Source organism: Canis lupus, chromosome 37 (assembly GCF_048164855.1).
Source record: "Canis lupus baileyi chromosome 37, mCanLup2.hap1, whole genome shotgun sequence".
NCBI lineage: Eukaryota > Metazoa > Chordata > Mammalia > Carnivora > Canidae > Canis > Canis lupus.
The window spans coordinates 7,730,978-7,744,951 of NC_132874.1; the positions used below are offsets into that span (position 1 = coordinate 7,730,978).

At 42.4% G+C, this 13,974-nt stretch overlaps 1 protein-coding gene across 3 annotated transcripts in view; it reads left to right on the forward strand.

Moving 5' to 3' along the window:
- MBOAT1 (membrane bound glycerophospholipid O-acyltransferase 1) overlaps positions 1-13,974 on the forward strand; it is a 114,923-nt gene that overhangs the window by 50,056 nt on the left and 50,893 nt on the right. For all 3 annotated transcript variants that reach the window (XM_072814192.1, XM_072814191.1, XM_072814193.1), the window contains exons 2-3: positions 8,208-8,353; positions 9,587-9,664. In XM_072814192.1, the coding sequence (XP_072670293.1) occupies positions 8,208-8,353; positions 9,587-9,664 (224 nt within the window). The remainder of the gene's footprint in view (positions 1-8,207; positions 8,354-9,586; positions 9,665-13,974) is intronic.

Genomic DNA, 13,974 nt, shown 5'->3' on the forward strand with positions numbered 1-13,974 from the left:
CAAATGAAAGCGCAGCTTTCTTTTCTGCTCCGGAGGGGGTGTGTCAGCACAAAAGTAGAGACGTTGCACATGTTCCTTTTAACTGTGAAGTTTATTCAAGAGCATCATGGTACAGATTTTATTCTTTCTGGCCGTCCACGCTGTTACCCTTGACATTTTGCCACGTATAGAACGTGTTTTTCTTTAAGAGCAAACTTGTTACAGGTTGTTTTTTTTTACTTATGCCTAATTCTTCCCTGAACTTTATCTGCAGTTGGTGCTAATAAATGCAACCTTGAGGCTTAGGGATTTTAATGCAGATTTTTTTTTAAAGATTTTATTTATTTACTCATGAAAGACACAAGAGAGAGGCAGAGACATAGGCAGAGGGAGAAGCAGGCTTCCTGTGGGGAGCCCGATGCAGGACTCGATTCCAGGACCCCAGAATCCTGATCTGAGCCAAAGGCAGACACTCAACCACTGAGCCACCCAGGCACCCCTAAATGCAGATTTTTAAGTTTCCTAGATTGCCTTGATGGTGTGTGTGTGTGTGTGTGTGTGTGTGTGTGAAAATCTACATGGAGTTTACAACTATAAATTGTAAAAAAAAAATTTACAGAAAATTTGCTTTGTTTCCTGTCACCTGACAAAATAGCCAACTTCCACTTTGTGTGGTACGTTTGCCTTTTTTCCTAATGCCACTATTAGTTTTTTTTTTTTTGACATAGTTGTAAGCATACATACAATTTTATACTCTGTGTTTTTTAATTAGTTATAACAAATGCTTTTCATCTGATTATAGGCACTTTGCATGCCCAGTTTTAATACTGTTACACTGCATAGGTCTACGCACTAATTACTATCCTCTGTGTCCTGTGTTTAAAAGGTAGATCTTCCTTTATTTTGTTTTATAAGTAATACCTTCACATTTTCTCAACATTTCACCTTCTGTTATCCAACAGATGGATTTCCAGGAATTGGTTGAATGTGCAGCTTATAGCAAATACCAGCACAGTGCTTTCAAGAAGGATTGTAACTCAAGGTGCATCCTTGAGCTGTTTCATATGTTAACCAGTGTCTTTACTAGTTGTTGAACTTTTAGGTCCCTCCTTCTTGGGACTGGAAATAATACGGAGGTAAAAATTTTTGTGTAAAATTTTGTGCACATTTCTAATAGCGGCGATGATGATTGGTTGAAAATTTACAGCCATGGCTAGCTATGCAAAAAAATGTAACTTTGAAATTCCTCCCTGCTGCACTTTATTTAGCTTTCAAGCAAAATTGCCAGTTATAAGCAGCTCCCTAAAGTTTTGTCTGCCCCTGCCCCTAGGAATAAGCTAAGCCTGAAGGGTCCACATACCTTTGGAGCCATGGTGAGGGCCTCAGGTCCTTGTGCCACTGGGGCCTTGCTGGCTGGCCTCTGCTGGAGTGGAGCCTCTCAATTTGGTTTTGAGGGTTGGCCTCTCTTTGCTGCTTTGTCCCCTGTACCGTGCAGTGTCTCCCGTGGCTCCTGGGGGCAGGTTCACACTTAGCATCCACATCAGTGCAACCCCAAGACCTTCTCAGGCCTGTCAGCCCTCTGCCGGTCTCTCAGCTGCTCCTGGAGCCTGGGAGAGGGGCCTGAGTGATGCCTCTGGTTTGTGTACTTCATCACCTTCTGAGCCTCTTGGAAGCACTGCTGGCATCGCCTGGGGCTGCGTTCTGAGAAGCCAGGCAACCAGTGTCCTATGGAAATACTTGTATCATTCCTCCAGACTTCTTTCCTATATTTGTAGAGACTGCTTAGACTTTTTCAGATTTCTCTCTGCTTTAGGTTTACGAAACCCAACTTGGGAGTTGGAAAACCCAGAGATTGACTCTTTGTCGTAGACTGCATTGCCTCTCCCTGTGGAAGAAAGGACACATGGAAAATTCTGGCTGCTGCCTGAACATGTGGTGGGAAAGGGAACCAATACAGGGGCAGCAGGGAGGAGGCTGGGGAAGCCAGATCGTAATAGCTCAACAGTAGTTACTGTGTGTTGAGTTACTCTACACTTAATTCGTTATGTTATCATAGTGGGTGTAGAATAATATTAATAGCAGGTGCCTGTCAGCACCAGGCACTGGGGAGCCAGTTCGTAATAGCTCAATAATAGTTACTGTGTATTGAGTTATTCTACACATAATTCGTTATCATAGTGAGTGTAGAGTGATATTTATTAATGTTAATTAGAATAATATTAATAGCAGGTGCTTGTCAGCACCAGGCACTGTTTGAAGTAATCTTACGTATTTAGTTCCAACAAGCCTGTGAAGTGGTACCACCACTATTACCCCCATCAAATGAACTAAGAGTCGAAGCGCAGCAAGCTCTTGTAGCTCTTCAGTCAGTAAATGGTGGATCCTGGTTTTGAAGCCAGATATTCGGCTCTAGGTCAATTCTTGCAACACCTGGATCTATTGTTGGTTGTGGGATGCGGGGTCATGAGCCCTTCATGTGGTTATTATTGAAGGTAGATCTATTTCTTTTGTAATGGTAATTTGACATGCTTCTTCTGGAAGTTTGATCATTTCATAAAAGGCTTTTGTTATTATTGTTTTTACTATTTAAGAAGACAGGATCCCTTTATCACTTTGATTTGTTTCTGTACTTACGTATATCTATTACCTCACTAACTTAGGTGTTTCTCCAATTTGGGTAGTTTCAACTTCTGGTAGTCACCAGAGTTTAGTATCTATCATCTCAGGCCAGTGATTTGCTTGCCAGAGTTGTGTAATTTTTAAAACCTGTTTGTTATGGGAAAGCTCAAACACACACAGAAGTGGAGAAGTTAGTAGGATCAGCGTTCTTATGCTCAGCACTCACTTTTCAGCTCATGGCCAATCTTGTTTCATCTATACCATGATTTGTTAACACTGGCTCTCCTGACCTGTTGGGTCAAAATATTCTTTGTTGTGGGGGGCTGTCCTGTGCCTCTTCAGATATTATCCTCTACCCACTAAATACCAGTAGCATTTCTTCTGGTTATGACAACCAAAAATGTTGCCTAGGGAGCAAGTCTTCCCCTGAGAACCACTGATTTGTACTCCCTCCACTCTCCCCATCCCTTCAAGATTATTTGGAAGCAGATCCTATACATTAAATCAAAACACATTTTGAGTTGTGTTTCTGAAAAACAATGCCTCCAATTTTATTGGTCCTATATATATAGAGGAAAGAAGTAATGATCTCATTCTGTTCCTATATGAATTAGTGTCATGGCAGCCTGCCCCCATCGGCTGCAGAGATGGTCATAGTTCATTCCAGCTACTAGAGTTGATATGAAGTAGCAAATGCAAAGAAATTGGTATCATGCTTCAGCCTATAGTTTAAAAAAAAATTTTGTGGTAAAATAGACAAAATATAAAACCTTCCATTTTAACTATTTGTAAGCATACAGTGCAGCTCAGTGGCATTAAGCACATTCCCATTGTTATGCAACCATCACCACCACCCATCTCCAGAATTCTTTTTATCTTGCAAAACTGAAACTCTGTATCTGTTAAATAATAACCCCATTCCCCCCACCCCTCAGTCTGTCTACTATGAATCACCTTTCAACTCTCAGTCTCAATGAATTTAACTGCTGTATTCTAGGTGCTTCATTTAAGTGGAGTCATACAATAGTTTTCCTTTTGTGACTGCATTATTCACTTAGCTTAATGCCCTCAAAGTTTATCCATGTTGTGGCATATGTCAGAATTTCTCCCATCTCAAGGCTGAATAATATTCCATTGTGTATTAGACCACATTTAAAAAAAAGATTTTATTTATTTATTCATGAGAGACACAGAGAGAGAGAGGGGCAGAGACACAGTCAGAGGGAGAAGCAGACTCCATGCAGGGAGCCCGATATGGGGCTTGATCCCGGGACTCCAGGATCACGCTCTGCACCAAAGGCAGGTGCTAAACCGCTGAGCCACCCAGGGATCTCCTGTTATACCACATTTTGTTTATCCATTCATCCGTTGATAGATGCTTGGGTTGATTCCACCTTTTGGCTATTGTGAATAGAGCTGTTACAAACATGGGTGAAGAAATATATCTTCAAGATCCCACTTTCAGTTCTTTTGAGTAAATACCCAGAAGTGGATTTGCCAGATCATATATATAATGTATAATGGTAGGTTTAATTTTTTGGAGAACCACCACGTTTTCCACAGTGGCTGCACCATCCTACATTCCTACTTGCAATGCAGAAGTGTTCTAATGTCCTCATCCTTGCCAACATGTATTTCTTTTTTTAAATAATAGCCATTCTAATGGGTGCGAAGTGGTGTCTAACTGGTTCAATTTGTGCCTTTTAAGATATACATCTGATAGTGGAAAAGCAGTTCTGTTAGAAGCCTCCTGTAGAACTAAGCAGTGCTGCTGTGTTTCCACTTTTGCCTTGGAACAGTTTGCCAGGGAACATTCAGATAGCCGTCCATGACTCACTCCCGGGAAGAGGATGAGGGAGTGGGTTGTGTCTGTGTGGAGGAGGAAGCTTGCAGTCCCTAGCGAAGTATTGCATTTAAACATGAACTACTAACAGTTAAAGGATTCAGGTTAGATTAGCATCAGGGGCCATTAGAGCCAGAAAAGACATTAGAGACCAGGTCTACCAAATCACGTTTGGCAACCCCCTCCAAAAAAACTGAAACCCAGAGCGTGTCAGTCTTCTTGACTTGGTGGTAGTGACAGTTTCTTGCCCGCTATCCCCAGTACCTGGCATGTAGAGTCAACCTGTGAATGTTTGTAGAATTATTCAAGGAATTACCTAAGGCTGCCCAGCTGATACCTGAGAGTCAGAACTAGGGCATTCAGTCAGGTCCAGGTGAGATTATGGTGGCTGAAAGATGGCAGATAGCGTCAGTGACCCAAGCAGTCTTCACTTCTTCATTTCTTTATCGATCGCTGGAATGACAAGATGAGATGGAATTTTTGCACGGTGAGCCTTATTCTTCCTTGGAGGGCAGCAGGGACCCACTTTCTTTAAGACAACCCAGCTGATGACTGTCGGGGGGCTGAGGAAGTCTGGGCCAGCTGAGTGACAGCCACCAAGCTTAAATCTGTTCCATCTCATCCCTGCCCTGCAGCCTTTATGGTCCCATCCTCCCATCCTCTACTTGTGCCTTTCTTCTTTCTGGGAAAGCCTAGTTCCTCCTGGGTACCTCTGTGTGTGTGTGTGTGGGGGGGGTCTCTATCTTTTAGTCTGCTAAAGCAGGTGTTCTCTATCTTGCCTGCTTACCAGAACCATCTGGATGCATCAGAAAGTCCTGATGCCAGGCCAGTTATATCAGAAGGCCTGGGGACGGGACCCCAGCAGCAGTATTTTTAATGTCCTTAACCACCACCTCCCCCTTTGCCTTCCAGTTCTTACCTAAACATTTTTTTCCTCCTGATTATTAGCCTGAGTCTCCTCCTTCCTTAGCCATGAAACTTCTTGTTACTTACTTTGGATCTAAAGGGCACATAATATAAGAGAATGATAATGTAGTAAGTTCACACAATGTTATTGTTACTTTATGATCACTTGTAGGTTGTTACCCTCCTTTCTCAGAGTATAAGCTCCTGAAGGTAAGGGCGGTGGCTCCTTTCTCCTCTATCTCACTGCGTCTCAAAGTAACTGTGCATCACCATCCCTTGGGGGGCCTTTAAAGCAGCCCACCTTGAGAACGTCTAATTTAGTAGGTCTCAGGTGGGACATAAGAATTTGCATTTCTGACAGTTATCCACGTGATGCTGATGCTGCTGGTCTGGGGACTACACTTGAGAAAGCACTACTCTACCCTTTGGATCATTCCTCATGTGCAGGGGCACTCAGTAATTACTGGCCAACCCAAAGTTATGGAACAGATTTCCCCTTGGATGCTCTCCTAAATGACTATGTTCCTCTGTGGCTGAGAGAATGAAAGAATATTTGATTGATCACCTACAGATGATCCTAACTTCAACTTTATGGTTGCCAATTCCTTTATATTTTGAACCTTGCTAAGATGGTTATTTTTCTCTCCATTGGGTGTGTGTGTGTGAGAGAGGGTTGCTGTTGGTGTGTGTTGTGAATTAGGCAACATAAAAAGGTAGGACTTCTTGGGGAGATGGGATACTTAGGTGGTGGGCATTAAGCTAGGCACGTGATGTGATGAACACTGGGTTTTATCCACAACTGATGAATGAATTATTGAACTCTAAATCTGAAACTAATGATGTACTGTATGTTGGCAATTGCATTTAAGTTAAAAAAAAAAAAAGGTATGACCGTAACGTAGGCTCGGATCACAATTCACCTCCTCTCTGGCTTTCAGGATAAAAAGTGGTGGCAGAGGCACCTGGGTGGCTCAGTGGTTTAGCTTCTGTCTTTGGCTCAGGGTGTGATCCCTGGGTCCTGGGATCGAGTCTCACATCGGGCTCCCTGCAGGGAGTCTGCTTCTCCCTCTACCTATGTCTCTCCCTCTCTTTCTGTGTCTTTCATGAAAAAAATAAATAAAATATTTGAAAAAACAAGAAAGCGATGGCAGGCAAGAGCGGGTATAGTTTTTGGAAACTTCAGTGAAGAATGATCTTCTAATAGAGGGCGGTGGGAATTCACAATTTTTAAAAACGACACAGAAGGGCTGCCTGGATGACTCGGTTAAGCAGCTGACTCTTGATTTTGGCTCGGGTCTTGATCTCAGAGTTGTGAGTTCAGGCTCCGAGTTGGGCTCCGTACTGGACATGGAGCCTAATAAAATGGTAATAATAAAATAAATAAAAAAATGAAACAAAATATTCTTCAAAAGCATTTCTGTGGATTATCAGGAGTCCATAGTAGCCTTGATTTTTACTGGGAAAACAAAATGAACTCAGGGGGCACCGATGTTGCCCCCTCCAGCCCCACCGTGGCGACAGCCCTAATGAATTTCACCAACAGCCACAGTTTTCTGTAGTGTAAGGGACTGTGGAGACTAAATTTGAGGCTCTATATAGATATCTATATCCTTGCTCCCTTTTATGTTAAGTGTCTTCTAAAAGTGAAGTTTTCATTCTGAATACTCTTGAGAAGGTTGATCCACTTTTCCGGTTGTCGCTGATGGTTACATCACTTGAAAGATCAGCTGATCTTTCCCATGGGTATCAGGGAATTATTTTATATATTCCTTTAGGTCTAATATTTTTGACAGAGAAATCAATGGGATTTTTCTAGGGAATTTGTTGCCTGTTTTGCATAATTGGCAGGAAGTTTAAAGGGAGGCTAATTTCTTCTTCTTTTTTTTTTTTTTTGAGACTTTATTTGAGAAGGAGGGAGAGCATAAACAAGGGTGGAGGGGCAGAGGGAGAGGGAGAAGCAGGCTCCCCGCTGAGTAGGGAGCCCGACCTGGGGCTCCATCCTAGGGCCCTGGGATAATGACCTAAGCTGAAGGCAGACGGTGGTTAACTGATTGAGCCCCCAGGCACCCCGAGGTTCTTTTGTTTTATATATGGATTTTTAACGCTACCCCTTGGACTTGACCAATGCTCTTGTTGATTTGGTGTTAATTTAAAATGAGAAAAATTAGGGGCACCTGGGTGGGCTCAGTAGGTTAAGTCTGCCCTAGGCTCAGGTCATGATCCCGGGGTCTGGGGATCAAGCCCCGTGTCAGACTCCCTGCTCATCAGGGAGTCTGCTTCTCCTTCTCCCTCCCCTCCCCTCAAGTTATGCCCATACTCTCTCTCTCAAATAAACAGATACAATCTTAAAAAAATGAGAAAAACTAGAGTCAAAACAGCTGATGATTACTTTGGAGAGACGGATTTAGTTTCTTAGGTATTAAATGAAGACAGCGTCATGGATTTGATTCATTTGTGTCCCTAAGGGAACACGTGCTTTATTTTAAGATCATGCTGTGGGTGAGCATGGGGTGGGGCAAAAGAGACCCAGTAAACTGACCTCACCATCACTGAGGTCCTTTTACATTAAAAAGCCCTCTTTGTATGGGTGGAAAAGCAACCTTGGCTAGTTTTAAAGGATTGGAAACATAACTCAGGTTCCTCACTTCTTACACCAGATGAAGGCATGGTTAATTTTTAGCCCCTAAACCTTTTCCAAATGAACACGCTGCTGAGAAAAAAATCCAAGGCCAAGTCTTAGAGGCCCTTTGCTCTGGAAATCTGAAAAGAGTAAAGAGAACTTACACAGGTAAAAGGGTAAAGGTTTTGACTCTCTCTCTCTCTCTCTCTCTCTCTCTCTCTCTCTCTTTCCCCTGTACAGGTGAATTTTGTGGCATGCCAGCTCTTTGCTTTGTTTGCTGCTTTCTGGTTCCGCATCTACTTAAGTCCTGGTAAAACCAGTCCCGATGTCCGGCACGCACTTGTCACCATTTTTGGCATCTATTTTGTCATCTTTTGTTTTGGCTGGTGAGTATGAGCCTCAGGAATACTAATCTTTATCCTTTGGGTAATACTCTTTGTGGCAATACCCTTGGCATTTCCCAGGCACCAAGGAAAGAAATATATTTACTGTTATTATAAACTAATGGAGATGTTCCAGGAATGTCCATTAGCGGTAAGAACCTAGAACCAATAAACTACCCGTTAGAAGTCAGTTCAGTGAATTTTTCTATAAGTTATGCTTCTATTGATTTCACCCTGGGTCATGTAAATGGATCAAGGTTTCATTTTCTGGGTGAGGGACCTTTCCTATCTGTTGTAGATATTGATGGTGTTTTTCTTGCATTACTGCTAGAGCTAATCGGTGTTAGTCCTATGCCTGGAGTAGAATAATAGTTTTAGTGCTGGTTTGAGGAAATGCGAGTCATAGCTCAACAGAGAGAGCCCATAGATGACACTTCTCCACTACATAAATGGACCGGTTACCGTGGGAGTGACACTTCTCAGGGAAAAAATTTTAGGAACCAACATTTCTAGACATACAACATACAACCTAAATTTGTGAATTCATTCAGAATACTAGAATACTACTCTTCAATAAAAATTTGAGAAAGGATGATACATATTTTGAATCAGCTGTCAGGTGAAAATCTTGATATCTGGGAAAGGTCAGTTTGAGTCCTGATTTTTTTTTTTTTAAGATTTTATTTATTTATTCATGAGAGACCCACAGAGAGAGAGAGAGGCAGAGACACAGGCAGGGGGAGAAGCAGGCTCCATGCAAGAAGCCCGAAGTGGGACTCGATCCCGGGTCTCCAAGATCAGACCCTGGGCTGAAGGTGGCGCTAAACTGCTGAGCCACCCAGGCTGCCCACCCCCCCACCACCTTTTTAAAGATTTTAGGGTCCTGGTGTTTTAAAAGCAAAACAACAATAACAATAAGTTTTGAGAAAAGAACTCTTCTGCATTCTCAGCTGTATGTGTGCAAAAGCATCAGCATTCCATTTATGGGCTCTTGACATCACTAGCACTGCAGTTGGCAGACCATGCCATGACTTCCTCCTGTCATTTCAAGATGTAGTACCTTAATTACACAGAGCAAAAATACTTGATTTATTTTCTCTTACATAAACACGAGGTAATGGATCACATGCTTTTTGCCGGGGGGGGGGGGGTGCTGAGCAGGAGCATGGGTATCCAGTAGGTATGCTAATTCCGAGTGTATTCAGTGTTCCCCCTTCTCTCCATAATGTTTTAAAGGTACTCTGTACATCTTTTTGTGCTGGTGTTAATGTGCTACGGGATCATGGTCACTGCAAGCGTATCCAGTATTCACAGGTAAGATTCTGGGAGTGAACCAGGCAAGGTGAGGTTTTTCATGACCTCTGAAATGTGTTTCCAGGATAAAGGGGCACCTTCCCTATTTGCCTGCCACAGTGGCATATCCTAAGTGGAATATCCCATATCTCTGGGATATCAGAAAGAGAGAGGGGGGCCCTTAAACACTGGAAGTATTCAGAGGAAGCTTTGCAAAAGTGGTGGGAAGTCTCAGGTGTCAAAGTAGAAGCAGCCCTGTGGTAGCCACGAACTGGAAACAGTCCAAATGGCCACCACAGTGGGATACTACTCAGCAATAGAAAGGAATGAATGACTGATAACACACAATCACATGGATGAATCCTTGAAATAAATATGCAGGAAGAAGGAAGCCACAGAAATTCTGTTCTTGAAAATGCAAACTTACCTGTAGTGATAGAGAGCAGATCAGAGCTTACCTGGGTGGGACGGTACAGAGAGACGTGGAAGTAATCAGAGAGGCAGGAAGAAGCATGGGGGTGATGGATATGTTACCTTGAATTTGGCTGTGGTTTTCCAGCAGTGTACCTATGTCGAAACTTTCTGTACTTAAAATATGTACAATAAAATGTTAAGAGCAGAAGTATTCTTACCATGATACTTTCATTCAAAAGTACAAAAGTAACTTAATTCTTACTTTCATTCAAAAGTACAAAAGTAACTTAATTCTGCCTTGAAGGCAACATGCTTGGATTATTGATTCAGACACCTGGGTATCATCTATTTAGCTTTGTCTCTGTTTCCCATGGTCTGTAAAAAACCTCAGTATTAATACTGCCTTTCAGTAATGCTGGAATGTAAGCTCTATGGAAACAAAGTTCACAGTTGTATCCTCAGAGCCTAGAACAATACCTGGCACAAGTAAAGATTCAATATTTATGGAATGAATGACTGAATATCTTTGAAAAGACATTTACCGTTATGACTTCTTTTCTGATGGCTTCTCTGAAAAAGCGGGTGCCTTACATCAGCTTCAGAAGGCTCTCTGATTAATAAGGCTGTTAGCATGATGGTTTTCCTTTTGAAAATTGTTGGAATTTAACTTTTTAGTGTATAATTGTGTAAAGTACTCAAAATAAATTTCTGGTTTTCAAGGAAAAATATATTTGCATGATTTTGAATTGTGTTTTCACCCAACTTTTGTCCAGATGAGCTCTGAAAAACTGGATGGTAATCACCTCTCTTCTGAATGCCTTCCTTGAAGGGGATAGTGTCACTCCTTCAGAAGGGAAATAGGAAATCCACATTTCTAAGCCTAGGTTTTGGGAATGCTTCATATTATGACAAAATGCTGTTTTTAGCGGAGGGTGAAAATGTCTGGCTTTTCCCCAACTTGAGTTTCAGAGCAATTCAACAGTTGATAAAAATGTTGTTGCATCTCTATAGCACATTTTTAACTGCTTTGCAAATTGTGATTTGTCAGCTCTGGCCACACTTGTGGGATGCTGATGGGGTGTGGACCATTTTTCGGAGGGTCAGGAGCCTGCACTCACACTTGTTCCAGGCTGGGCCCAGTGTTGGTCTCTGGCCAGGAATGGAACACTCCAGCCTTGGCCAAGCAAGTGGTTTACTGACAGGCTATGAGTGTTTCACCATAATAATATTGTGGTAGCAGAGGGCCGTGTCATAAGACCAGAAAGGACGCCAGAACGAGTTCTTCCCTTCTTTCTTTGCTTGTGTAGTTGCCAAGACAGCAAAAGTAGGGAGTGGTTCATCATTCATGACGAAGAGAAGTTGCTTCCTATTGATGCAAGGAAAGAGCATTAGACTGGAAATCTGGCTCTTTCTAGCAGCATGAGTTCAGAAAGTTCACACAGCTTCTATGCACATTAGATTTCCCATAAAATGAAGGGCTTGAACTTTAGTTTTCTTCAGGATCAGGATTTCATGATTCTTTGTGAATTGTTTCCTTCCCCTTGCTGAATTATAAGAATTCTGTCATATGGCTGGGGAAGGTCAGTCTTTGCTGCTATGGGGAGTTACCCATTTCTGAACATATCCTATCTGTCTTTGTCTAGAGAATTCTTGGGGCACCAGGTCTGTTTCCTTCCAAAGCCACTATATTGGACAGAAATCATAGGTGTTAATTTATCATATCTGAATCAACTGGAACAGAATATATAGTTTGTATCTCCCAAGACTGACACGGAATGTGATAATGTGACCAGTTGTAGGGGGTACTGCTTTATGCCCAGTGCTAACTAAGCCAAGCTCCTTTAAATAGTTTTCATTATTTTTAATATCTAAAGTCTTATTTAGTGTATCATTTAATATATTTAATATTTCATATCATTATTGCAAATATATTCTTTCTAGGACAGTCCTATGGGATTTAGGTCCTCACTCGCCCCCTCCCCTGCCCGCCAAGGTGAGGAAATGAAAGCTCAGAGAAGTAATAGGTATACAGATCAATGAATTTTCACAAACTGAATATATCCATGTTATCATCACCCAGGTCAGTAGGGAAATATTATCATCGCTCAGTCCCAATCTCTACCACACCCCTTCTTCCTAAAATAACTACTCTCTGGACTTCTCACATGAGTTTGGCCATGGTTGGGATTTGAAATCATGTTGGTCTGTCTCCAGAATATGTACTGTCTCTACCACTCCTGGATTCCTTAGATTTTTTAGGTTTGTGTAGAGGATGAATACATTGCCCTGTTGTATTGGGCCATAGTACTTGGCACCATCCTTGATAGATAGCTCTTTTTATAAGAAGTGAGTTGAACTTGCTTTTCCCTCTGGGTGAAGGGGCAGAGGAAGGTATGGGTATAGTTCATGTTGAGGAGAAAGAGGACTCAGGCATGGTTGCATTCAAAAGAGCCCTGCGAGAATTTGTCTCCTGATTTGGCTTTTTGCTTTTGCCTTGACCCTCACGAACTGGCTGGAGAAAGAAACAGAGGCTGGAGGCAGAAAGGCCTAATTACATTCTATTTCTGCTCAGCTCTTCAGAGAGTTGCTTTCTGTTAGTCAGTTGCTTTGTTCACCACCTTCCTGTCTTGGAAAGGGTTAAGGGTGAACCTGAGGCAGGGCAAGTCTTTTTGTGTGTGTGTGTCATAACATCTTTGTAAATAACAGTAAAAAGAACATAAAGTCACATAGTGCTTCAGAGTTTACAGAACTCCTTCACGCTCACTGTCTGGTTCTCCCTTGCTACCAAATGAATTTTTATTATTCCTATTTCACTATTCCGTAGGTTACGCTGGTCTTCACGAGTTATTTTAATGAGGATTTGTGAAGTTCAATAATAATTTGATATGAGAATATATATCTCCCCTGTTTTATGACCCATGTTTAAAAATGTTATACCTTCTGCATTTATGTCTATTTCTGAGGAGTTCCTGAGCCATTTAAAATGTTGAATGTACTCATTTCAGTTCATGTTAACTAATAGTGCATGAACCCCTTCTATGGTCAAGAGTTGGGATGCTCAAGGTCACAGTGAGTTGGCATAACAGACACGTGCATATAATTGCAGCATTATAATTATGTATGTTGCATGCAGTGCTAGAGAAATACTGGCAGTGGAGCAATGAATTGTGCTGGAGGTGGGGTGGAAGGGATGGGGCAAGCCAGCGCCAGGGGCCTGACTGGGAGCTGAGCCTTACCTTAATTAGGCAGTTCGCAGGTGGGCTAGAGGATGGGGAATGGGGTTGCAGGCAGGGGAAGGGGCATGTGGAAGGCATTTGGCCTGAAAATGGAGTCTGTAATTGTGGAGAGTGAGCAGCCAGTGGAGTTTGAACGTAAGGTGTTTGTGGAGTGTGGCAGGAGATGACTGTAGAAGGGAAAGGTAGAGCTTAGTGTGTGAAGCACATCACAGGCTGCATTTAAGAGTTTTTTTTTTTAAGATTTTATTTATTTATTTATTCAGGACAGACACACACACACACACACACACACAGAGAGAGAGAGAGAGAGAGAGAGAGAGAGAGAGAAGCAGGCTCCATGCAGGGAGCCTGACGTGGGACTCAATCCCGGGTCTCCAGGATCACACCTGGGGTTGAAGGCGGTGCTAAACTGCTGGGCCACCGGGGCTGCCCTGCATTTAGGATTTTTGATGTGACTGGACAGTGGGACCCATCACAGGCTTTTAAGACTGGTAACATTTAGTTGTTGGTGCATGCAGTATGCAGTAGTCTGTTCTTGTGAATGAAACACGCAAAACATTCTTGCTTTCATGGGGCTTTTGATCTAGTAGGGGAGACAATGGTTAATTAGATTATCACTGTTAAAAAGAAAACCTTAGGGGCGCCTGGGTGGCTCATTGGTTGGGCCTTTGACTTGAGTTG